This window comes from Aquarana catesbeiana, linkage group LG04 (genome assembly GCF_042186555.1).
Source record: "Aquarana catesbeiana isolate 2022-GZ linkage group LG04, ASM4218655v1, whole genome shotgun sequence".
Taxonomy (NCBI): domain Eukaryota; kingdom Metazoa; phylum Chordata; class Amphibia; order Anura; family Ranidae; genus Aquarana; species Aquarana catesbeiana.
In genome coordinates this window covers 281,453,300-281,480,568 of record NC_133327.1, presented here as the reverse complement: position 1 = coordinate 281,480,568, position 27,269 = coordinate 281,453,300, and the positions used below count along the sequence as shown (strand labels likewise).

At 40.7% G+C, this 27,269-nt stretch overlaps 1 protein-coding gene across 1 annotated transcript in view; it reads left to right on the top strand.

Annotated features, from left to right (window-relative positions):
* Positions 1-27,269, top strand: part of CSMD1 (CUB and Sushi multiple domains 1) — a 3,274,537-nt gene that overhangs the window by 3,121,432 nt on the left and 125,836 nt on the right. The window contains exons 58-60 of the mRNA XM_073626646.1: positions 17,392-17,568; positions 17,870-18,049; positions 21,566-21,739. Coding sequence (XP_073482747.1) covers positions 17,392-17,568; positions 17,870-18,049; positions 21,566-21,739 — 531 coding nt within the window. The remainder of the gene's footprint in view (positions 1-17,391; positions 17,569-17,869; positions 18,050-21,565; positions 21,740-27,269) is intronic.

Here is a 27,269-nt window from a genome sequence, read left to right as displayed (position 1 = left end):
AAGGCCCACACCAAAGAACTTTTGGAATAATGCACAGAGACAGCAGTGACCTGCACATGCGGAGCTCTGCGGTGTGATGCAGTCGGTGTACTGCCCTTAAGCTAGCCCCTGGAGGGCATATTGCCTTGTTGGTGATGTGCTTCCTCCTCCTCCTCTCTCCTATCAGGCACCCACGTTGAGTCAGTGACCTCATCATCCCCTCCCTCTTCATCACTGGAGCAAAGCTGGAAGTATGCTGCAGCTAAGGGAACATGACTGCCAGATTGCTGTCCTTCTTGGGCACCCCCTCTCTCTGGGCTCACGCTACTGCCTTCCTCTAGCTGGGTACCATCATTGGAGCCTTCAAAACGCTGGGAATCCTCCTGGAGCATGTACCCAACACTGTAGTCAAACAGTTCAGGGGATTCCTGAAAAGGACATGGTGGGGCTAGGGAAGGAGTGACTGATGCCACTGAGCCGAGGGAAGAGGACGCGTTGGCAGCTGCTTTGCCAGACAAAGTACCCTGAGCCCTAAGTGAGAGAGGATGAGGAGGATGAGGACGACTTGGTCATCCACTCTACCAAGTCTTCCGCATGTTGCAGCTCAACATGGCCAGCTGCCGAAAAAAAGGACAAGTGTGTCCCACGGCCACATGCTGATGAGGATGCACCATCTCTATGACCATCACTAGTGCCTCTAGACACAGAGCCTGCTTGCTCTCTTTTATTGGCTTGTGACTGTCTGCCTCTCCTTGTTGTCCTTCCAGATATACTAATGGCCTGCAGTGAGATGTAGCTGCACAAAGATGGGATGTATATATATACTGATACTGCAGCTAGCAGAATCAACTGCCTGCCTGTAGTATTATTAGTATGAGAACACCAGCAATTTTCTTCAGGTAGCTTTAGGTGCACACTGTGCAGAGGACACAGTACACTAACTGTAAATACTGTAGCTGCCTGCCTGTGGTATTAATAGGATCAGAAGAACACCACCAATTTTATTCAGATAGTTTTAGGTGCAAACTGTGCAGAGGACACAGAAAACTAACTGTAAATACTGTAGCTGCCTGCCTGTGGTATTAATAGGAGCCGAACAACAGCAATTTTCTTAAGGTAGCTTTAGGTGCACACTGTGCAGAGGACGCAGTACACTAACTGTAAATACTGTAGCTGCCTGCCTGTGGTATTAATAGGATCAGAAGAACACCACCAATTTTATTCAGGTAGCTTTAGGTGCACACTGTGCAGAGGACACAGTACACTAACTGTAAATACTGTAGCTGCCTGCCTGTGGTAATAATATAGGATCAGAAGAACACCACCAATTTTCTTCAGGTAGCTTTAGGTGCACACTGTGCAGAGGACACAGTACACTAACTGCAAATACTGTAGCTGTCTGCCTGTGGTATTATTAGGAGCAAAACAACAGCAATTGTCTCCAGGTAGCTTTAGGTGCACACTGTGCAGAGGACGCTCTACACTAACTGTAAATGCTGTAGCTGCCTGCCTGTAGTATTAATAGGATCAGAAGAACCCCACTAATTTTCTTCAAGTAGCTTTAGGTGCACACTGTGCAGAGGACGCAGTACACTAACTGTAAATACTGTAGCTGCCTGCCTGTGGTATTAATAGGATCAGAAGAACACCACCAATTTTATTCAGGTAGCTTTAGGTGCACACTATGCAGAGGACACAGTACACTAACTGTAAATACTGTAGCTGCCTGCCTGTGGTAATAATATAAGATCAGAAGAACACCACCAATTTTTTTCAGGTAGCTTTAGGTGCACACTGTGCAGAGGACACAGTACACTAACTGCAAATACTGTAGCTGTCTGCCTGTGGTATTATTAGGAGCAAAACAACAGCAATTGTCTCCAGGTAGCTTTAGGTGCACACAGTGCAGAGGACGTACTACACTAACTGTAAATGCTGTAGCTGCCTGCCTGTAGTATTAATAGGATCAGAAGAACCCCACTAATTTTCTTCAAGTAGCTTTAGGTGCACACTGTGCAGAGGACGCAGTACACTAACTGTAAATACTGTAGCTGCCTGCCTGTGGTATTAATAGGATCAGAAGAACACCACCAATTTTATTCAGGTAGCTTTAGGTGCACACTGTGCAGAGGACACAGTACACTAACTGTAAATACTGTAGCTGCCTGCCTGTGGTGATAATATAGGATCAGAAGAACACCACCAATTTTCTTCAGGTAGCTTTAGGTGCACACTGTGCAGAGGACACAGTACACTAACTGCAAATACTGTAGCTGCCTGCCTGTGGTATTAGTATAGGATCAGAAGAACACCACCAATTTCATTCAGGTAGCTTTAGGCAGAGGACACAATACACTAACTGTAAATACTGTAGCTGCCTGCCTGTGGTATTAATATAGGATCAGAAGAACACCACCAATTTCATTCAGGTAGCTTTAGGTGCACATTGTGCAGAGGATGCAGTACACTAACTGTAAATACTGTAGCTGCCTGCCTGTGGTATTAATATAGGAATAGAAGAACACCACCAATTTTCTTCAGGTAGCTTTAGGTGCACACTGTGCAGAGGACACAGTACACTAACTGTAAATTCTGTAGCTGTTTGCCTGTGTTATTAATAGGAGCAAAACAACAGCAATTATCTCCAGGTAGCTTTAGGTGCACACTGTGCAGAGGATGCACTACACTAACTGTAAATGCTGTAGCTGCCTGCCTGTGGTATTATTAGGATCAGAAGAACCCCACTAATTTTATTCAGGTAGCTTTAGGTGCACACTGTGCAGAGGGCACAGTACACTAACAGTAAATACTGTAGCTGCCTGCCTGTGGTATTAATAGGAGCAGAACAACAGCAATTGTCTCCAGGTAGCTTTAGGTGCACACTGTGCAGAGGACGCACTACACTAACTGTAAAAACTGTAGCTGTCTGCCTGTGGTATTAATAGGATCAGAAGAACACCACTCATTTTCTTCAGGTAGCTTTAGGTGCACACTGTGCAGAGGACACAGTACACTAACTGTAAATACTGTAGCTGCCTGTCTGTGTTATTAATAGGAGCAAAACAACAGCAATTGTCTCAAGGTAGCTTTAGGTGCACACTGTGCAGAGGACGCACTACACTAACTGTAAATGCTGAAGCTGCCTTCCTGTGGTATTAATAGGATCAGAAGAATCACACTAATTTTCTTCAGGTAGCTTTAGGTGCACACTGTGCAGAGGACACAGTACACTAACTGTAAGTACTGTAGCTGCCTGCCTGTGGTATTAATAGGAGCAGAACAACAGCAATTGTCTCCAGGTAGCTTTAGGTGAACACTGCAGAGGACGCACTACACTAACTGTAAAAACTGTAGCTGCCTGCCTGTGGTATTAATAGGATCAGAAGAACACCACTAATTTTCTTCAGGTAGCTTTAGGTGCACACTGTGCAGAGGACACAGTGCACTAACTGTAAATACTGTAGCTGTCTGCCTGTGGTATTAATAGGAGTAAAACAACAGCAATTGTCTCCAGGTAGCTTTAGGTGCACACTGTGCAGAGGACGCACTACACTAACTGTAAATGCTGTAGCTGCCTGCCTGTGGTATTAATAGGATCAGAAGAACCCCACTCATTTTCTTCAGGTAGCTTTAGGTGCACACTGTGCAGAGGGCACAGTACACTAACTGTACATACTGTAGCTGCCTGCCTGTGGTATTAATAGGAGCAGAAGAGCAGCAATTGTCTCCAGGTAGCTTTAGGTGCACACTGTGCAGAGGACGCACAACACTAACTGTAAAAACTGTAGCTGCCTGCCTGTGGTATTAATAGGATCAGAAGAACACCACTAATTTTCTTCAGGTAGCTTTAGGTGCACACTGTACAGAGGACACAGTGTACTAACTGTAAACACTGTAGCTGCCTGCCTGTGGTATTAATAGGAGCAGAACAGCAGCAATTGTCTCCAGGTAGCTTTAGGTGCACACTGTGCAGAGGACGCACTACACTAACTGTAAAAACTGTAGCCTGCCTGTGGTATTAATAGGATCAGAAGAACACCACTCATTTTCTTCAGGTAGCTTTAGGTGCACACTGTGCAGAGGACACAGTTCACTAACTGTAAATACTGTAACTGCCTGCCTGTGGTATTAATAGGAGCAGAACAACAGCAATTGTCTCCCAGGTAGCTTTAGGTGCACACTGTGCAGAGGACGCACTACACTAACTGTAAATGCTGTAGCTGCCTGCCTGTGGTATTAATAGGATCAGAAGAACCCCACTCATTTTCTTCAGGTAGCTTTAGGTGCACACTGTGCAGAGGACACAGTGCATTAACTGTGAAAACTGTAGCTGCCTGCCTGTGGTATTAATAGGATCAGAAGAACACCACTAATTTTCTTCAGGTAGCTTTAGGTGCACACTGTGCAGAGGACACAGTGCACTAACTGTAAATACTGTAGCTGTCTGCCTGTGGTATTAATAGGAGCAAAACAACAGCAATTGTCTCCAGGTAGCTTTAGGTGCACACTGCGCAGAGGACACACTACACTATCTGTAAATGCTGCAGCTGCCTGCCTGTGGTATTAATAGGATCAAAAAAACCCACTAATTTTCTTCAGGTAGCTTTAGGTGCACACTGTGCAGAAAACACAGTGCACTAACTGTAAATACTGTAGCTGCCTGCCTGTGGTATTAATAGGAGCAGAACAACAGCAATTGTCTCCATGTAGCTTTAGGTGCACACTGTGCAGAGGATGCACTACACTAACTGTAAATGCTGTAGCTGCCTGCCTGTGGTATTAATAGGATCAGAAGAACCCCACTCATTTTCTTCAGGTAGCTTTAGGTGCACACTGTGCAGAGGGCACAGTACACTAACTGTACATACTGTAGCTGCCTGCCTGTGGTATTAATAGGAGCAGAGGAGCAGCAATTGTCTCCAGGTAGCTTTAGGTGCACACTGTGCAGAGGACGCACGACACTAACTGTAAAAACTGTAGCTGCCTGCCTGTGTTATTAATAGAATCAGAAGAACACCACTAATTTTCTTCAGGTAGCTTTAGGTGCACACTGTACAGAGGACACAGTGTACTAACTGTAAATACTGTAGCTGCCTGCCTGTGGTATTAATAGGAGCAGAACAGCAGCAATTGTCTCCAGGTAGCTTTAGGTGCACACTGTGCAGAGGACGCACTACACTAACTGTAAAAACTGTAGCCTGCCTGCCTGTGGTATTAATAGGATCAGAAGAACACCACTCATTTTCTTCAGGTAGCTTTAGGTGCACACTGTGCAGAGGACACAGTTCACTAACTGTAAATACTGTAGCTGCCTGCCTGTGGTATTAATAGGAGCAGAACAACAGCAATTGTCTCCCAGATAGCTTTAGGTGCACACTGTGCAGAGGACGCACTACACTAACTGTAAATGCTGTAGCTTCCTGCCTGTGGTATTAATAGGATCAGAAGAACCCCACTCATTTTCTTCAGGTAGCTTTAGGTGCACACTGTGCAGAGGACACAGTGCATTAACTGTGAAAACTGTAGCTGCCTGCCTGTGGCATTAATAGGATCAGAAGAACACCACTCATTTTCTTCAGGTAGCTTTAGGTGCACACTGTGCAGAGGACACAGTGCACTAACTGTAAATACTGTAGCTGTCTGCCTGTGGTATTAATAGGAGCAAAACAACAGCAATTGTCTCCAGGTAGCTTTAGGTGCACACTGTGCAGAGGACACATTACACTAACTGTAAATGCTGCAGCTGCCTGCCTGTGGTATTAATAGGATCAGAAAAAACCCACTATTTTTCTTCAGGTAGCTTTAGGTGCACACTGTGCAGAAAACACAGTGCACTAACTGTAAATACTGTAGCTGCCTGCCTGTGGTATTAATAGGAGCAGAACAACAGCAATTGTCTCCATGTAGCTTTAGGTGCACACTGTGCAGAGGATGCACTACACTAACTGTAAATGCTGTAGCTGCCTGCCTGTGGTATTAATAGGATCAGAAGAACACCACTAATTTTCTTCAGGTAGCTTTAGGTGCACACTGTGCAGAGGATGCACTACACTAACTGTAAATACTGTAGTTGCCTGCCTGTGGTACTAATAGGATCAAAAGAACACCACTCATTTTCTTCAGGTAGCTTTAGGTGTACATTGTGCAGAGGATGCACTACACTAACTTGTAAATCCTGCAGCTGCCTGCGGTACTGTACTAATAGGATCAGAAGAACACCACTAATTTTTTTCAGGTAGCTTTAGGTGCACACTGTGCAGGGGACGCACTACACTAACTTGTAAATACTGCAGCTGCCTGCGGTACTGTACTAATAGGATCAGAAGAACACTGCTAATTTTATTTAGGTAGCTTTAGGTGCACACTGTGCAGAGGATGCACTAAACTAACTCGTAAATACTGCAGCTGCCTGCGGTACTGTATTAATAGGATCAGAAGAACACCACTCATTTTCTACAGGTAGCTTTAGGTGCACACTGTGCAGAGGACGCACTACACTAACTTGTAAATACTGCAGCTGCCTGTGGTACTGTACTAATAGGATCAGAAGAACACCACTAATTTTCTTCAGGTAGCTTTAGGTGCACATTATGTAGCTGCCTGCCTGTGGTATTAATAGGAGCAGAACAACAGCAATTGTCTCCATGTAGCTTTAGGTGCACACTGTGCAGAGGATGCACTACACTAACTGTAAATGCTGTAGCTGCCTGCCTGTGGTATTAATAGGATCAGAAGAACACCACTAATTTTCTTCAGGTAGCTTTAGGTGCACACTGTGCAGAGGATGCACTACACTAACTGTAAATACTGTAGTTGCCTGCCTGTGGTACTAATAGGATCAAAAGAACACCACTCATTTTCTTCAGGTAACTTGTAAATACTGCAGCTGCCTGTGGTACTGTACTAATAGGATCAGAAGAACACCACTAATTTTCTTCAGGTAGCTTTAGGTGCACACCATGCAGAGGACGCACTACACTAACTTGTAAATACTACAGCTGCCTGTGGTACTGTACTAATAGGATCAGAAGAACACCACTAATTTTCTTCAGGTAGCTTTAGGTGCACACTGTGCAGAGGACGCTCTACACTAACTTGTAAATACTGAGTAGAGGAGAGAGTTATCACCGCTCCATGAGCCTTTAACAGACAAAAGGTGGTTTCCAACCTTCCATGTTGCCTGACTCGTTTGTTCCGCAGAGTATTCCTGAGTTAGAGGAGCATTTCCGTGGTCTTCGCTCCACTTGGGCACGAGTCCAGGAGGCTTTGCCTCATGCTAGTGATAGGTACAGACTCCATGCTGACCACAGACGCCTGCCTGCGCTTTCCTACTAGGTTGGGGACAGGGTCTGGCTGTCATCTCACAACCTCCAACTTCGTGTTTCCTCACTGAAGTTCGCACCTCAGTTTATTGGGCCTTTCTGTATCCTTCGCAGGATTAACCCAGTGGCTTACGCGTTGGACCTTCCTAGTAGTATGCGCATATCAAATGTGTTTCATGTCTTCTTATTGAAACCGTTGGTCTGCAACTGATTTACCACCTCGGTGCCATGTCCTCACCCTATACAGGTTGAGAACCATGAGGAGTATGAGGTACAATCCATTGTTGACTCCCGTAGGTTCCGTGGGTGCATACAGTACCTGGTGCATTGGAAGGGGTACGGTCCGGAGGAACGCTCCTGGGTCTCATCCTCAGACATACATGCCCCTGCCCTCCACAATTTCTATAGACCTTTTCCCCTCAAGCCCAGTGGTCCTCTGAGGGGGAGGGGTCGTTGAGGAGGGTGTACTGTTAGGGCTGGCTCAGCCCTTCCTTCTCTGAGCTGGCCGCTCAGCTGTCAGCTAATTGCCAGCTCTCATCTCTCTCCTACAGTTACCCAGGTGTTCCTGATCCTGCTCGTCTGACCTGCCAACTGAAAACTGTCCAGCTCACTTCATCTGCCTTCTCCTTGGTCACATCACAAGAAACCATCTCCTGCGTTCATGTTTAAAGATTGGCTTTGCTGACATCCCTTCTGGCTCCTTATCCCACTTGCTGTTCCTCTACTTGAATCCCTGGCTTCTGGCTTGGCTGACTACCTGATCTGGTTACTGGACTCTGGCTATGCTTTGACTATGCTTACTCTATTTATCTTTTTATTTTTATTAATAAACAGATGTGATTTTACTGTACTTCTGTCTCAGTCTGGTTCATGGTTTCTGACAGAGTTATGGCGATGTGAAAAGAAGGAGTAATCACACTCAGTGGTATGATGGTATCTCCATACATCAAACAAGTCATTGTTACTTATGAAAGTACCTATTGGGGAAGGAAGTCTGTGGGAGTGTGAAGAAGTATCCAGTTGATTGTCTGGTACCATGTTGAAATTATCGCACATAATGAGGTGCCTTTGGCGAAATTTGCAAATTGTTGTCATCAATTTAGTTAGAAATCTTATTTGCCTGGAGTTGGGAGCATATACATTTACTATTGTACATCTGGTGTTGTCCAGAGTGCAGTCTAGGGCAAAGTACCTGCCTTCAAGTTCAGCTACGCTATCATCTAGCATGAAGGTTATTGTATTTTTGATAGCTATCGGCCCCGAGGCCCGGAAAATGTGGGGACATTTTTTTGTTCTTCATTGGTTTTAAAAGGTGTCTCCTGTATGCATATGATGTCACTCTGGGATTCTTGTGCTGTACGCCATAGGTATGACCTTTTTCTGGATGGTTCAATCCCTTGATGTTAAGTGACAGGAATTTTGGCAGCTGTATAGAATGCAGTATTACTCACAGTTCGATGGGAATAGATGACCAGGTTCCAGGGAGCGGGTTGTAGATCTCTCTTCAGACCAGGTGTCGCTAAAGAGTTGATTAGATGATGCTTTACTTGTTTTCCCTCTAGTGCTCTCAAGAAAGGGGGTACAGATAGGGAAGAATGAAATAAGGTTATATGTTAGAAATAAAAAGGAAAAACCAAAACAACAGAAGACAGCAGCTGACTTTGTCATGAGTTGCTGTGCAGCAACGGTCTATAAGTGAAACAGTTTGCAATGAGCAAGTTATCCAACCGGATGCCAGATGTGGATAATACTTTGGGCCTGCTACTTTGACATGAGTTTGAGCTTGCCAGCATGGAGGTTTGCGGTGGAGGGTTGATTATTCTCTCTGTGGTTGGAATAAGGTGGCATAGGTGGGTCAGGAATGATCCCCCAAGTGTGCAGAAGCTGGAGGCCTTCTTCTGCTGTGGAGATGTTGTGTTTTGCTCCTTTTTTGGTGACCATTATTTTGGTGGGGAAGCCCCATTGATAGGGGATTTTGTGGTTATTGAGCGGTTTAGTAATGGTATTTACTTGCCTTCTTAGTTGGCATGAATATTGCGAGAGATCCCCATATAGTTTCAGTTTTGCATAAGGGCCTGGAGGTTGGCCAAGATGTCTCTCCTTTAGTAGTAGTTGGTCATGGTGTGGTAGAAGTGTATTCTAAGTAGAACATCGCGTGGGACCTCTGCGCGGAGGTGTGGGGGTTTAGGAAGGCAATGGATACGATCAATGATGCAGCAAATTCTCAGCTATACCCCTTATCCTAACATTATTACAACATGACCTATCCTCTAGGTCCGCCATTTTGGCTCTTACGCACTGCTGTTCTTCCCGGGTATGATCAAGGGCATCTACAAAATCATTCACTGTTTCAGTCATTTCCCCTAGTTGATTTTCAATATGATAAACTCTCTGTCCCATGCAGTGCAATTCTGAGGAGAATTTGGTGAACATGGAGGAGATGTTGTTGTGGAGGGAGCTATGAAGAGAAATGAACATCTCTTTCATAGTGGTGTCTAGGACAGGTTGATTTGTGTTGGGGAATGCTGCTATAGGTGATGGATGGGCTGGCTGTGTGGGTATATACTCAGATACAGGGCTCACCTCATGACCTTGGGGGCCTGCATCCAGTTGCATCCTCAACTTAGCTGGGCTGTTGCTGCCAGATGAGGATAGGAAGGAAAGTGAGGCATTCAAGGCATCTTCCTAAGTGGATATTTCAGGGCTGTCTGCATCAGGGAGATTTGTGTATGCTTCAGCTGAGCCTTATGCAGGGCTGCGGGCACCATCTTAGATGGCTGAGAGAAGAACTCGTCAGTTTCTTGGGCTGACAGTATTATTTTCATTTGTGGGTCACACTGGTCATGTTGGGGAGGTTGTCCAGTATGTTGGTGTCCTCCACTGTCGCTGGGTCCACTCTGAGTAGCAGCGATGGTGTACTGAATTCCGGTGCAGTCGGTCGGTGCAGGAGCTGAAAGGTCAGGCGTCCATTTTACTGAGTGGTTAGCCACGGTCCCCGCTTCCTCTCCATCTTTGGAGAACCTAAGCTGTCCCTGAGGAAATATAGGGAGCAGTGCCGAGAACAAGGAAATACCAATACTAATTATCACACATGATTTGCTTTTTTTCACTACAGCTGTTGCTTCTTTCTTTGAAACAACACACTGAAAGCTGAGCTTTGGCCTGTAGGTCCCCTACCTCCTTTTAAGGTTTAATCACTCATTTTTGTCTACGGAATGCATAGGATGAATACATTAACTTATTCTTCACTCACCCAGCACCTGAAGTTGTCCTCTGATGTCTGACAATGCTAGGATGTGTGGGGACAGTGTCCTCATGTTCAATGCAGAGCTACTGGTCTTGTTCATGATGTTTTCAGAGAGCTGCCACTGGCCAGGCAGCAAAGAGAGGTGACTTTGGGTAAGTGGTCATGCATCACAGAGGAAGCCTGCATAAATGAGAAATAAAGGTTAGTAATTCAAAACAAGCACTTAACAGATGTTTTTTTTTTTGTTTTCTTTTCTCTAATACTACAACTATGATCATCAGCCCCATCTAGTGCCCATAATGTGGTATATTTTTCTGAAATACCTCAATCAGAAAAAAATATTGCCATTTTGGGCATTAGATGGAGCTGATTATCATAGAAAATCATAGTATTAGAAAAAGTACAGTGTACATTTGTGCAGCCTGGGTGAATGCTTGTGACATTTATTCAACAAATATTTTATAAATAAACCCCATGATGTTTTTATAGGAATGTGGGCCACAGTTTAGAACTGAACATTAGACCTGCAGCTTTATTCTTAAATTGAACCTCAAAAACAGAACTGTAATATTTTCAGTATACCAGTCATCTAAGAACTTATTACATCTAAAAGGGGGATAAATTGTTATACAATTTTAATTTTTGGTTCAGATATTGTACACTTTAGGACAGTCTTGTCTATATCTAAATATAATATATCTAATATATCCCTTTCATGACTAAGCCTATTTTTGAAATTTGGTGTTTACAAGTTAAAATCCATATTTTTTGCTAGAAAATTACTTAGAACCCCCAAACATTATATATATATATATATATATATATATATATATATATATATATATATATATATATTTTAGCAGAGAATCTGGAGAATACAATGGAGATTGTTGCAATATTATATATCACACGGTATTTGTGCAGCGGTGTTTTAAACGCAAATTTTTGGGAAAAGGGACACTTTCATGAATTTTACATTGATCACTCACGCCGAGTAAATAGATACCAAACATGTCATGCTTTATAATTGCACGCACTCGTGGAATGGCGACAAACTACGGTACCTAAGAATTTCCATAGGCGACGCTTTAAATTTTTTTTACGGTTACCAGGTTAGAGTTACAGAGGAGGTCTAGTGCTAGAATTATTGCTCCCGCTCTGACAATTGCGGCAATATTTCACATGTGTGATTTGAACATCGTTTACATATGCAGGCGTGACTTCCGTATGCGTTTTCTTTGCTGCGCGAGCTCGCGGGGACGGGGGCACTTTAAAAAAAAAATTTCTTATTTATTTTATGTATTTTTATATTTATAAATTGTGTTTAAAAAAAAAAATGTTTTGATGACTTTTATTGCTGTCACAAGGAATGTAAACATTCCTTGTGACAGTAATAGGTGGTGACAAGTACGCTTTATGGGGGGGATCGGGGGTCTAAAAGATCCCAAATCCCTCCTTTGCACTTCAAAGTATTCAGATCGCCAAAAATGGCTATTCTGAATATAGTTACATAGTTACATAGTTACATAGTTAGTCAGGTTGAAAAAAAGACAAAAAATAAAAAATATCGTACAGTCCAATATACCCAATTGTATACCCTCAGTTGATCCAGAAGAAGGCAAAAAACCCCAGCAGAGCATGCTCCAATTTGCTACAGCAGGGGAAAAAATTCCTTCCTGATCCCCCAAGAGGCAATCGGATTTTCCCTTGATCAACTTTACCTATAAATGTTAGTACCCAGTTATATTATGTACATTTAGGAAAGTATCCAGGCCTTTCTTAAAGCAATGAAAGCAACTATGTATTTTTTTAAAACCAGCGCCATTGGCAGCTGAGTATACGGGAAGTGACATCATGACGTCGCTTCTGTGTTTATGATTAGGAGGCTGGAACAAAGCCACCCACGGCTTCGTTCCAGCCTGCCCCCAGCTGCCGGAGGTGGCCAATTGGTCATCGGGCCTCCCGATGGAACAGGAGGCCTGGTAAGAGCGGCAGGAGGTAGCGGGTGGCGGCAGGAGGAGGAGACGTCCCCTCCCGCTCCTCCGGTATAACATCCGAGCGGCTTTTAGCTGCATCGGTTGTTATACTCGGATAGCCGATCGCCCACTCTAAACAATGGTACCGAAATGATGCCTGCACCTGCGGGCATCATCCCGGTATAACCCCGGAAAGCCGAGTACGCACATCTGCGTACGCTCGGCGGGAAGGGGATAATTGCAAATATACCTTTCCTTTTCAATCTGCAGTGATGTCATTTTCTGTAAAATTCAATGCAATATCGTAACCTGGAGGTGTTCTGTACACAGTTGGTATAAGGAACGCCTCCAGAAATGTCAGCTTTTAGGCAATCTTTGCAAAAAAATGTTATTTTTAGCAAAATGCTCCTAAAGAGTTAATCACTTTTAAAGAGATACAGACCTCGCAGCTTTCATCATTAGAATCCTGCAAGTGCAGAAGCTGATCAATAATGAAAAAGTCACTGCCATTCAGAATCAGTATCCAAAAGAAACAAGTAGGATTCTGCATCAAAGTTTGTTAAAATCCCTGAAATGTACATTGATCACTCACTTTAAGAACAATAATGACTATTTAAGAAGTGGTGCTTTAAAATCTAAGACCTTATTTTGATAGAAATAAAATTCATGTCTTCATTAGAAATTGTACCATGCTTGGTGATAATGAGATCCCTAGCTAGCCACCACTGTATCTGACTTGCTGAGCAAGACTATCATAATTTTTAAATTATTTCTAACCTTTAAAGGAAAGACACTGACATTTATTTTACATCTTATTAGAAAAAATAATATAGACATTAATATCTCACAGACGTAGATGAGAACATCATTATCAAGAATTCTATATGTTTTCAATAGGCTAGATACATTTTCATTAGTCTAGTGTATGTACAGTATATATTCATTTTTTATATCATGTTTGCCTTTGGTGATTTCATTCTAATTTACTTTTCACAAATAAGCAAGTTAAGCGTTTATTGGCTATTAAGTCAGTCATTTCACTCTGATGCCTAAGTGCTATGACCATTATTATGTAGGGTCAATGATATTAGACACCATTTTTACCAAACTTTTCAGTCTCTTTCTTACTTTATATGTTTTGCTATCATTAAAAAAGAATTCTTAGTTTTTTTTATAGTGGTTGCATAGAAGCTAAATAGGCCAAAAGAGTTTAATTTGCAACAATAAGGCACTATCACTATTATGCAAACACATTATATCCTGTAAACATAGTAACAGAGCACATATGTTTTGACAATTGCATGCAGTATAAATGCAGTAAACAGTCAGTTATTACAATTCACAAGCCACAATCTGCTAATTTAACAGCATGCAGACCACTAATAAGCAATTGTGACAATATGTGGGCAACAAACGGTAATTGTGATTATATGCACATAACAAACTAACAGTTGTGACTATATGAAGACAAAAAATAGGCAATTGTGACAATTTGTGAACATCAGATGGGCAATTATGACAATTTGTTGAAAATAAATGAGCATTTGTGACAATATTAGGACAACAATTGGGCAATCATGACATTGTGGACAACAAAAGGACAATCGTGGCAATATGCAGAAAATCAATTGGCAATAGTCACAATATGCTGGCAACATTAAATATTACTTACATCCTATTTTGGCACTTATACGTGCTACCTAACTGACCTTTAAATCTTTTTGGGTAAATATACACAGTTAAAGTCCTTGTCCATTATATGTACCAAGTGCAGAAAAAAGGTGATTATGCTAATCTAATATACATTCCCTAATAGACCTTGTCACTACTATGCAAGCACATTTAAACATGCAAAAACATTGCTGTGTGTAGATATCCTTATTTTAGTACAGTTTGCTTTGCTGTTTTGTGGAATCTCTAACACTTTTAGGTGTCTCAATGGCTCATTCATCTTGCTTCGCGCTGCTCTTACATCACACTCAGCCCATCACTGCTGCTAAGGGATCCTTGTTTGACTTTGAATAACAGTTTACAGCCTTTGTCAAAATGTTTGGAAGCACACAATTAAACTCTGCTTGTCCCAACAGTTAGTAAGTAGAGGGATCAGTGTGGGTAGACTTTTAAAGGCCATATATGATTACACTTTGTAAATTCTGTCCATGCTGAGCACCTGGGTTAATTATACTACTACTACTATACTACAGAGCACTACCTTCTTAATATCATGAGCCTTTTGTGCTGGTTTAAAGTGGTTGTATACCCACTTTTTAAAATTTTTACCTACAGGTAAGCCTATAATAAGGCTTACCTGTAGTTAAAATTAATATCTCCTGAACCTGTACGGTTTAGGAGATATTCACTTTGCATGCAGCTGCTGATGTCAGAGGTGCATGTGCTGTGAATGCCAGGCTGAAGGTGCCACAGACGCTGCTGGACCTTGCCGGGAAGAAGACTTCCACACGCATGCCTGGAAGACATCGGCCTGCGTGCACAGCCTGCGATAGAGGGATCTCGTTCTAAGGTAAGTTATTCATAATGAGCTAGTATGTGGTGAATAATAGCTCATTATGCCTTTGCCTTACAGGGGTTTTTTGTTTCTTTAACATTTTTTTTTTGCTAAAGGTATACAAACGCTTTAAATACATCTATGCTTTACTGATTTGGCACATATAGTACTACATATCGTATAACATTTGGTATACAGTATAATATATAGCGAAGAAAGCTTCACTGTTCACAAAAGCACAGGGGTATAAGAGGGTCTGAAAGTGAAAGTGATTGCTATGTAGTAATAAGATGAATAAATATTGCCTATATAAGCGTAATATGGAGATTTTTTCAGACAATCATGAGACCAGTGAGGTGAACCCATTAGAGTAAAATAACATTTTTACCAGGGAACATTTCCTAAAGTGTGTCAAAACTGAGATATATGTGATGTCAGAATATGTTTAAGACCCTTATAAAACAGATTTTTGTGTTTTTGTTGAATCCATTTTTTGTATTACTAACTAAAATGCAATGCTTTGCCAATAGAAGCTGAACTCCAGCTAAAGTTTCTCCCCCCAACCACACCCTCTACCATCATTCCTGAAGCCCCTGTACAACTTTTATTTTAAATTAATTTCTACATAATTTTATTCCTGCAATCTTTTGATATGTCACAGGACCTTCCTCTTCTCCTCTTTCAGTGGTAGTGGGTGGTCCTTCTTTCCAGATTAAGCGACTCTCACATAATGATGTGTGAATTTTGTTCAGTCCAGTAGTACTGTGAGCCCAGGCTGTGTGACGACATTCTACCCAGGGTGGGAGGAACATGACCAGTGGAGCTCACAGATAGTGGGATAATGTTGACCCTCTTTCATCGTGACTGGTGACACTGTGATAGTGGAAGTCTCAAATCCCAGCACTGCCTTCAGAAGGTGATGGGCAGAGATTTTCCAGCTCATGGGACATCAATCTAAGCACAAGCAGACTGAGAGTTATGGTCACAGAGGCAGTTACTCTGTAGTACATGCATTTACAACCACAAACAGTAGCTGTTACCATGTGTTTTAACAGAAACATGCACCAATCATAGAATCTACTGTAACAATTTTCACATTAAAAAATTGTCTGTGACACTCACTGCCACACTGGACAGGAAGGTAATGAAAAGTAAGAAAAGAAAACGATCTGTGAAGAAAAATATATAATCTCTGGCTCAGTATAGGTTTACAATTGCTATTAACTTGCCAGATTTCTGCTAGTATGGTTTCATCAACCTGACCTGCTCAAGCAAGTTTTCTTTTAGTGTGGGGGGCATTCAATCTTGTCTTTTATTTTTAAAATTTGCTGTCCAATGCTGAAGCACAAATCTGAATTGAATCTAATGCAGTGTACACACGGGTGGACTTTTCGACCCGACTGGTTCAACGGACCGAGTCCGGCGGACAATCCGATCGTGTGTGGGCTTCATCTCATCGGACCTTCAGTGGACTTTTCCAGTCAAAAATCTGACGGACTTTAGATTTGGAACTTGCTTCAAATCTTTACGTCGTAACTCTGCTGGACCCAGAAATCAGCTCGTCTGTATGCTAGTCCGACGAACAAAAACCAACGCTAGGGCAGCTATTGACTACTGGCTATCAACTTCCTTATTTTAGTCCGGTGTACGTCATCACTTACGAATCAGTCGGACTTTGGTGTGATCATGTGTAGGCAAGTCCGTTCATTAAAAAGTCTGTTGGAAGTCTGTCAGAAGTCCGTCGAAAGACCGTCGGAAAGTCCGCCCATGTGTGCACGGCATAAATGTTTTGTGGCCAATTTGCAAACTGGAAAAATGAGGATGGCACTGGTGCTCAGTGTGAATTCCCATTCTCTCCACCCAGTTTGGGGTTTATCAGACCTCATCATCATCATCATATCATATTGTGATGTAAGGGAATTATTACAAGGGACAGCTCCAGATTGAAAGTGAGTATTGCAGCAAATGATGTTGTTTTTTTCCCTGGACATCTTTGTATTTTAATGAATTTCTGCTTTAAGATCCTAAAAGATTTTGTTGTGATGGGTTTTTTTTGTACCAAAAAATTAAATAAGATTATTCACTTTAAATATAAGTAACATCTTTTGACAAACATGGTAGATAAAAGATTACCAAAAATTAATGTTGTAAAAAGAGTAAGTACATTTGGAAAAAAAATGACCCGCAACCTTTATCAATGAAAATGCCTAGAATAAATAATGTATATCTGATGACTGTTTTGCTGTGTGATAAATGTAAACTTTTAAATGCATCTGTGCTATATAAAATAAATGTGTCTGCTTTAATCCTACCTGTCATTTCTCTACAAGTATGCTGATTTAAACTCCATCTTTCTGACAGCGGTATCCTGTGGAAATCCTGGAACACCAGCCAATGGCATGATAATTTTCAGTGATGGAATACTTTTCTCAAGCTCTGTCATCTATGCCTGCTGGGAAGGTTACAAAACATCAGGGTTAACCACTCGACATTGTACTGCCAACGGAACCTGGACTGGAAGTGCTCCAGATTGTTCAGGTCAATAGTCAACTCACTGTCAAAGCTGATTAGAAAAGTGTCAAGTGCTATTTAACTAATGCATGGAATGATTCTTCATTTTCTCTTGTATTTCTGTTTCTTTTCTTCTTATTCTCCAATAAGTGAATAATTCTGTGTAATTCTCCACACATTCTACATTCCACAATTTTACATTCTAGTAGAATAATAAATTTCACTCATACTTTAAAAATTGGTTACAATGGCAGCACAGGGAGAATGCAACATATGTGTCAACTTATGTGTCTTTTGATAATAACTGTTTGTACTTTTTCCCTTCCAGTTATAACTTGTGAAGATCCAGGACCTATTGCTAATGGTTTTCAGATAGGAAATGATTTTACATTTAACAAGACAGTAAATTACCAGTGTAACCCAGGGTACCTAATAGATCCTTTCACATCATCGCCCATGATGTGTGGCAAAGATGGCACCTGGAATCAGACAAAACCAACATGTAAAGGTCTGTGAGACTGGATCTTTTATACTAGCTGTGTCAGTAATCTTTAATCCATTTATACATTTTTATTTTAAATTCAAGTTTTTATTTTATTTTAATATTTAAATGTACCATTACATGTAATTCAGTTCTATGTAATTATGAAGGTGCTTCAATTTACTTCCCGTATTTGAGTATTTATTATTCGGTTGTTTTGTTAAAATGCTTGAAAACTACTAAGCATTTCAAAGCATAACCTGCCTTAAACACAACAGTTCATTTTGGATGGCACCAAGGGACATCTCTGAGAGTGTGGCCATACAATTTTACATCTAAACTGTGTGCAGTTCAAATAATGTTATGTAATCATGCAGCAGAAGAGTTAAGAGTTAAAGGGAGTTAAGGAACAAGAGATTCCTTTAGAGTTTAAGTTAAAGTGAAACTCTTTAGTTTTAGAGTAAGAAAAAGTTAAAGCCACTGTCTTTATTTTTTAATACTGTCTGTGTTGCTCCTTAGCAGGACAAAGAGTGATGGGAAATATAAAGATTTAGAGCAGGTATGGAGGAGAATTCGTCCAATGCTCTTGTGACAATAATGGAAGAGTCGATTACCCTCTTTTTGGAGAGAATTCCTTCCAGAGAAGAAAAGTCTATTCAATGGGATAAAGCAAAAAAAAATTAAATAAATCTGGCAGGTGTTTTATTTATACCCATCTAGAAGTAGAATATTGGTTTTATAATTTAAGTATTAAGGTCTTACTTTTAGTTATTTTCTCATGGAAGAGGGAGTGTGTTTTAACCCATTGACTCCAGCATAAGTGCCAATGGTTACTGGCAGGGTCAAAGGTTAGGGCAGGATCAAAGGTTTGGGTCAGTGTATTTTAAGTAAGATTAAAAAATGTTTTTTATTTAGTGTCAGTATGTTTAGGTAGGATAAAAAAATAAAAATGTGCACTATGGTTTCTTGGCAATACTATGAGTCCAAACAACAAATATTACATAGTTACATAGTTAGTCAGGTTGAAAAAAGACAAAAGTTCATCTAGTTCAACCAATAAATTCATAACATCCCATATACACAATCCTATACCCACAGCTGATCTAAAGGATGGTGAAAAACTCCAGCAAAGCATGATAAAATTTGCTACAGCAGGGGAAAAAAATTCCTTCCTGATCCCCCAAGAGGCAATCGGATATTCCCTGGATCAATGTTAGTATCCAGTACATTATGTACACGCAAAAAAACAGGCCTTTTTTAAAGCAATCTACTGAGCTGGTCAGAACCACCTCTGGAGGAAGTCTAAAATTATACAGATGTGGTATTGTCATAAACATCAGGAGTAGGAGTTTTTTGTTTTTTTTTTGTGGTGGGCCATGGTAATGGCAAGAAATATACAGCTAAAGTATAAAAAAAAAAGATAATTATTTTTTCTTACTATTTTGGGACAGTTTTTCTTTGATAAAAAAAACTATAAATCAGGAGATATCCATTAACATCTACTAGCAAACAAAGGTCACATTTATCCTGAAAGAAAAGAGGTATAATTCACATGGATATACTCAGCAGTTGTGATGATACTGTATGTGTATATTTACTAACACATGCCACAGTTCAACCATTTCAATTTGCTTTATCCTATGGTATATAAGGGGTTATGGGCAAGGATTGAGTTAAGGGATGCATCAAGGTAGGACATACTTTTTCACTGCACATTTTTTATTTATACTTTGTGTTTCAGATATTATCAATACCAGTTATTAAAAGCCCAGAAATTGTTGAGAACTTATGAATTATTTGTTATGGGCTATGGAAAATTAGAATAAATGTGACAATATAATCTGATCCTAATGCTTATTAATATCTTAAAAAGGGATTACATTGGTGGTTATATTGTGGTTAAATTGTAATTAAGATAACATAAAAATATGGTTTAACAACTGATAAACATTTTTATGCATTTTGTCTGAAAGCATTAAAGTGATTGTAAAGATTTTTTTTTTTTTTTAATAACAAACAGGTTATACTTACCTCCTCTCTGCAACTGTTTTGCACAGAGTGGTCCCAATCCTCCTCTTCTGGGGTGTCCTGGCGGTGCTCCTGGCTCCTCCTCTTCTTGAGTGCCCCCATGGAGAGCCGGTTTCCATGGTGGCACTCGTCAGGGCACGCTCCCAAGTCCTTCTGCGTCTATTGACACAGACAGCAGGACTCCCCCCCATGCCAATGGCTCCTGCTGCTATCAATCTACCCAATAAGGACCTGAGACAGCGGCTGAGCTGCTGTGCTCGTCCCCATCGCTGTAGCAGTCAGGCTCAGGTAAGAAAAAGGGGGGGGGGTGTCTAGGGAGCTGCTGCAGCACAGAAGGTTTTTCACCCTAATGCATTAAGGTGAAAAACGGTGAGGGTTTACAACCCCTTTAAGGAATTGCCCACAAATAATGTTATACACACTACATTTTTTAAAGAATGGCATTATGCTAAATGATGGATACATGGTTGTGGCATATGGGTTTAATTGTTGCAGTATATAGTGAACAAACAATTGTATTAAATATTTCTGAACTATCAAAAAGTTAACGGATAACCATACTCCAAATAAAAAAAGGCAGTAAGTGTTCTCTCAGTTTCTGGCTTTTGATGTTAAATCCTCAGGCACTGCTAAAAGAGTTAGCACTATACTCTGCATATACTCTCCATTGGATAGGAGCTGTGTCAGCTACATTCTCCTCCAGAAGTACTTTCTCTTCTAATTATTGTGATAATATTGGAAGATGTATAGGGGTTGAATAGTTTAAAGAACACGGATTGCTTCTCAGGTCATGGATCTTTGCAAGCTACTGTTTGTATATGTTCTTTGTTTGGAGTACAGTTATTTTTTAAATAAATTGCAGTCAGCAGTGTTTGATTTTCTGTTTTTTTGTTGTTGTTTTATTGTCCTTTGATCTACAAATAGATCAAAGACTTACAGGGTTTGATTTACAAAAACAGGAGAGTGCAAAAGCTGGTGTAGCTGTGCATGGCAGCCAATAAGCTTCCGACTTCAGCTTGTTTAATTAAAAAAACCTGGAAGCTAATTGATTTCTATGCAGAGCTGAACCAGATTTTGCACTCTCCAGTTTTAGTAAATCAACCCCACAGCATCTGATTGTCTGCTCCTAACTCAATTCTAGACCATTCAGTGGACTGCTGAGAGGACAGAGGATAGAGTCCAAAGAGCCACAAGCCTCCATATTTTTATTGTCAGTAATAGATTCTGCATAATTGTCCTAATTGCAATGATTTTAAAGGCTATGCTCAATTTGATGTTGAGTCTAATGGATGCTATTTAAAGCTGGTTTCTTCTCAGGTCCTGAGCTTTATCATGTTGTACTGTATGCATGTGTGCTTAACAGTATTATTTATTGAAATGTGAGTATGTAAAAATCACGATTACCTGACTACTGTACAAAATGGGAATAAAATAAGAATTTATACAAGTATATTACCAAACAAAACCTGTGAGTATAACCTGCAGTGACTTTAAAATATTTTTTTTTTCAAACAGCCATATTTTGTGGTCAGCCCCCTCATGTACCTTACGGGAAGCTTCAAGGGTCAGATTTCAGCTGGGGGTCCAGTGTCAGCTATACATGTGTTGAGGGTTATCAGCTGTCTACTCCTACTGTTTTGTCTTGTGAAGGAAGAGGAACATGGAGAGGAGAAATTCCACAATGTCTCCGTAAGTTCAAAACTTAATGTGCTTTATTTTATAATGACATCAGTAGATAGTACATACGTTTCTGCATTAAACAGTTTCCAGATGAAAATTTGATTCTGCTTAGCAGGGTCACCTGCTAAGCAGAAGCAAACCTTCAGAAGGTAAACCTATTTTAGTATCCAACAAGTAAATATATGTCATATTTGAGACATATATGTCATATTTGCTGCTACTTTTTTAATGGGAAAAAGCCTACTGTTGTGTAAATTTTTATGTGTTGTTATGGTTCACATTGTTTCTCTCCTCTGGTAATTCCAGTGGTCTTGGAAATACACCTGGTTTGGTCATAGAGAATAATAGCTGCCCTTGTGTTTAGTTCACTGCATGCAGGAAGCAATGCAATTACCTTCAATGGACATACCTGATGCTTTCACCAGTTTTTAAAGTACACTGAGTATAACCCTCAGCCCGCTCTGAGAAGACTATAACAAAGTATATTTGTTATTCTACAATTTTGTTATATGTTACTTTTAGACATTTCAAGAAGAGCAGTGTTAAATGCAAACCAAACTTTTAATAGTAAATGTTTTGGACAGTCTACTAAATACTATTAAACCCATATAGTAACTGCAATTTACCACATTTACCAACATGAAATAAATATGAATTGTAAGGGCAGTATTCTTAACAATAATAAAGATCATAGACAAACATGCACAGTCATTTATTTAGGTTTTGTGGGAAAAGTACACCCTTTAAAAAGCTGTTGTTGTCCCCTGTAGCAGAAATGATGGTATAACTGCCCTCCAGTCTCTGACATGACATGAAATGTTTTAACACTTCTCCATGCAAAATTCCTTCAGTTGCAAGAATTTTGTGGGTTTTCTTGCATGAACTGCTCATTAAACCAACCCCCCACAAAATCAAGACTTTGGCTAGGAAAGTCCAAAACCCTCTGTTTTTTTTCTCTCTGAGCCATTCCTTGGAGTGTTTTGGATCATTACCCTGTTGAAAAACTCATTTCCAATTCAACTTTAACTTTTGGACACGTGATTTCAATTTTTTTTCAAGCATGCTTGATGCAGCATATTTAACTCGATGACTGTGAGTTGTCTAGGCCCTGAAGAAGTAAAGCAAACCATAACATTCCCATGCTTTACAGTTGGTTTTAGGTTTTTCTCTTTAAAAACTCCCTTTGGTTTGCGCCAAACATGCCTACTGTGATTGTAACTAATCAACTCTATCTTTGATTGATCAGTTTTCAGTACATTGTTCCAGAAGATCTGGTCTTTACTCACAAGTTCAATGGCAAACTGCAATCTTGTTCTAATGTTCTTTTTAGACAGTAAATGTTTTTCTCTTAACGCACCTCTCATGTAGAATTAATTGGTACAATCTTTATCTGATTATAGGTGCATGCACTTTGACCCCAACTGTTGCAAGTGTTACCTGAACACCATGCAATGCAATTTTTCCATTCTTGGAGACTCAATTCAGCATCAAACAGCCTGCCCTTAGGTTAAATTTACTAACCTGGCCAGTTCTGAACAGATTAACAGTTATTTAAAATGTACACCACTTGAAAGTCATTCTTTACAGAAGAATAATTGATTTCAAATTGTTTGTTGATCTTTTTAAATCCCTTGTCAGATTTGCCTCCTAGAGGTCTTAGTACTGGATTATTCTGGGTCAGTTTGGTGCATCTACAGCCTTCTTTTTGAGGTTTCTGGAGAGCTCTTTTGATCTTGGCATGAGTAAATCACATGTCAATAGCAAAGAGAACACCAGACCATGGATATCTGAGGTTTGAATACGGCAGATTCCATATGCATACTCCCTAAAGTAGGTTCTAATCACTGAAACCCATTGTGGAACACAGCATTTTAATTTTATGGATTTAAAGTGTTAGTAAATGTTAGTGTGTACTTACTTTTTCATGTAACATATCTGCACTTTTGTTAATTTAGATCATGAAAATGAATACATCATGTACATTTTATTGACATTTGTACAACCATTAAAAAAAACAGCAAGGGGTTGTCAAACAAATGGCATTGGGTTTAGGCACTCCCCTGAGAACATACACTAAAGCAAAAAAAAAAAAATGAAACATTTGTAATTGATCCTTTTGGTTGGAAGCAGAATTTTAGTAATGCTTACAGCAAAATAATAATAAAGCAAAGTTGCATTAAATAACATACCTGCAGGGTGTCCTGATCCTGCCTTTGAAGTGGAGCATCTGTATGATGTATATAACCTACTACAGCAAACCTGTCATTTAGAACAGTGATTTTAATCACTTGCTGACCACCCACAATATATTTATTGTGAGCGGGCACTGCAATGTACTGGTACATCGCTGTGCACATGCACACTGGCGTGCCCCCTAGGAGGCACAGCGGACACAATGGTTTACAGCGATCAGTACCCAGCCACTGTAAGCACCCAGGGTATCATGTGATCGCCATGTGATCACGATGTGTATCATGTGTTCGCTGATCACATGTTTATAATGTAAGCCAAGCTGTCATAAATGGCTTCCATTCGTGACAGCTTGCTTCTTGTTGTAATGCTGTGATTGAGACATACAAGCTGTGGCCAATCACAACATCACAATAGGAAGCAAGCTGTCATGAATAAAAGCCATTCATGATAGTAAAACTGTTGCTTATAACAGTGACCATCATACAGAAAAAAAACCTAAATCCCCCCCAGAGTAGTATAGTGTCACTATGGTTCAGCCTGGTTTTGATCCATGTATGGCCATCATTAACTGTTATATTAAAAATAATACATTTTCTCAAAAAAAATCTATCTAAAATGTATTTATACTTAATTTATCACATGATAAGTTGTCTACTCTTGGGTATCCATATCAGAGCCTGCATTATGTGGAAATTTCCAACTGGGTGGGCTGCTGCAGGGTCCTCTCAAAAAATAAGAGGATGAAGTCATCACAGGGGTTGGCAAGGGTTAAACAAACCACCCCACCCTTTAACTAGCCTTTGCAGCAAGGAGCACATGGAAGGGAGACACATGTCCAAAAATAAAGAAAAATTCCCAGCTCACTCACCAGTCAGCCTGTAACAAACGGTATTAACCCTGTCTAACATTTCACGTTGAAAACAAAGGGTTTCATTTGCACACATCTGCAAATATATGCATAAGCTGCAGTGGCCATGTATGGCACCCCAGTGTACTGCAGTCCTAACTCTATCATTTTGAGAGTCTTCAAAGTTGGAGCACATACAGTGGGGACTGACCCCTTTAAATATTTCACTCTTTGTTATATTGCAGCCATTTGCTAAAATCATTTAAGTTCATTTTTTTTCCTAATTAATGTACACACAGCACCCTATATTGACAGAAAAACACAGAACCGTTGACATTTTTGCAGATTTATTAAAAAAGAAAAACTGAAATATCACATTGTCCTAAGTATTTAGACCCTTTGCTCAGTATTTAGTAGAAGCACCCTTTTGATCTAATACAGCCATGAGTCTTTTTGGGAAATATGTAACAAGTTTTTCACACCTGGATTTGGGGATCCTCTGCCATTCCTCCTTGCAGATCCTTTCCAATTCTGTCAGGTTGGATGGTAAACGTTGGTGGACAGCCATTTTTAGGTCTCTCCAGAGATGCTCAATTGGGTTTAAGTCAGGGCTCTGGTTGGGCCATTCAAGAACAGTCACAGAGTTGTTGTGAGGCCACTCCTTCATTATTTTAGCTGTGTGCTTAGGGTCATTGTCTTGTTGGAAGGTAAACTTTCGGCCCAGTCTGAGGTCCTGAGCACTCTGGAGAAGGTTTTCATCCAGGATATCCCTGTACTTGGCCGCATTCATCTTTCCCTCAATTGCAACCTGTTGTCCTGTCCCTGCAGCTGAAAAACACCCCCACAGCATGATGCTGCCACCACCATGCTTCACTGTTGGGACTGTATTGGACATGTGATGAGCAGTGCCTGGCTTTCTCCACACATACCACTTAGAATTAAGGCCAAAAAGTTCTATCTTGGTCTCATCAGACCAGAGAATCTTATTTCTCACCATCTTGGAGTCCATCAGGTGTTTTGTAGCAAACTCCATGCGGGCTTTCATGTGTCTTGCACTGAGGAGAGGCTTCCGTCGGGCCACTCTGCCATAAAGCCCCCACTGGTGGAGGGCTGCAGTGATGGTTGACTTTTTACAACTTTCTCCCATCTCCTGACTGCATATCTGGAGCTCAGCCACAGTGATCTTTGGGTTCTTCTTTACCTCTCTCACCAAGGCTCTTCTCCACCAATAGCTCAGTTTGGCCAGACGGCCAGCTCTGGGAAAGGGTTCTGGTCGTCCCAAAGGTCTTCCATTTAAGGATCATGGAGGCCACTGTGCTCTTAGGAACCTTAAGTGCAGCAGAATTTTTTTGTAACCTTGGCCAGATCTGTGCCTTGCCACAATTCTGTCTCTGAGCTCTTCAGGCAGTTCCTTTGACCTCATGATTCTCATTTTCTCTGACATGCACTGTGAGCTGTAAGGTCTTATATAGACAGATGTGTGGCTTTCCTAATCAAGTCCAATCAGTATGATCAAACACAGCTGGACTCAAATGAAGGTGTAGAACCATCTCAAGGATGATTAGAAGACATGGACAGCACCTGAGTTAAATATATGAGTGTCACAGCAAAGGGTCTGAATACTTAGGACCATGTGATATTTCAGTTTTTCAGTCTGCAAAAATGTCAACAATTCTGTGTTTTTCTGTCAATATGGGGTGCTGTGTGTAGATTAATGAGGAAAAAAATGAACTTAAATGATTTTAGTAAATGGCTGCAATATAACAAAGAGTGAAAAATTTAAGGGGGTCTGAATACTTTCCGTCCCCACTGTATATAATAATGGACAGATTAAGGACAGCTATGCCTGAAGGAAGCCCATCCCTCCTTAAAGGATATAGGGACACACTGGATACCAATTCAGTGTGCCAACAACTGACAACCACCCCAACCTATACCTAGCCTTTGCACATGGATGATGCCCAAAGGTTAGTTATAGTCTGGGGTGGTAGTCTTTCATTTGTACCTTCATCTGCCATTTTGCTTTTGATGGGTGTCCAGTGCTTTCTTACACCTTTAAGAAGGGCTGGGATCCCTCCAGGCATACCTGCCCTTAATCTATACATTATTATATACCGTATGTGCTTCAACTTTGGAGACTTTCAGAATTAGAGATAGGACTGCAATACAGTGGGGCGCCAATGTGTGGCTGCTGTAGTTTACACATATATATATATATTTTTTTTCTTGTTTCATCAGTCTATCAATTAAGGGGTGTGGTTAATTGCTCACAGGTGCCTATTTAACTTGTTGTAGGACTCAGTCTGAGCGTGCTCAGTTTGAAGCCGTGGAGCTTGGTGTAAGTGGAGCTGGATTAAGTGGGAGTTAAAAACAAGAGTTTAAAACAGGAGGTTATAACAGGGGTCATAGTACCTGTGTAGTGTGAGTATCTGAGTGTTGTCTGAGAAGTGGGTGTGGATCGTTAGTACTTGTGTATTGTGTACCTGTGTATTGTCTTGT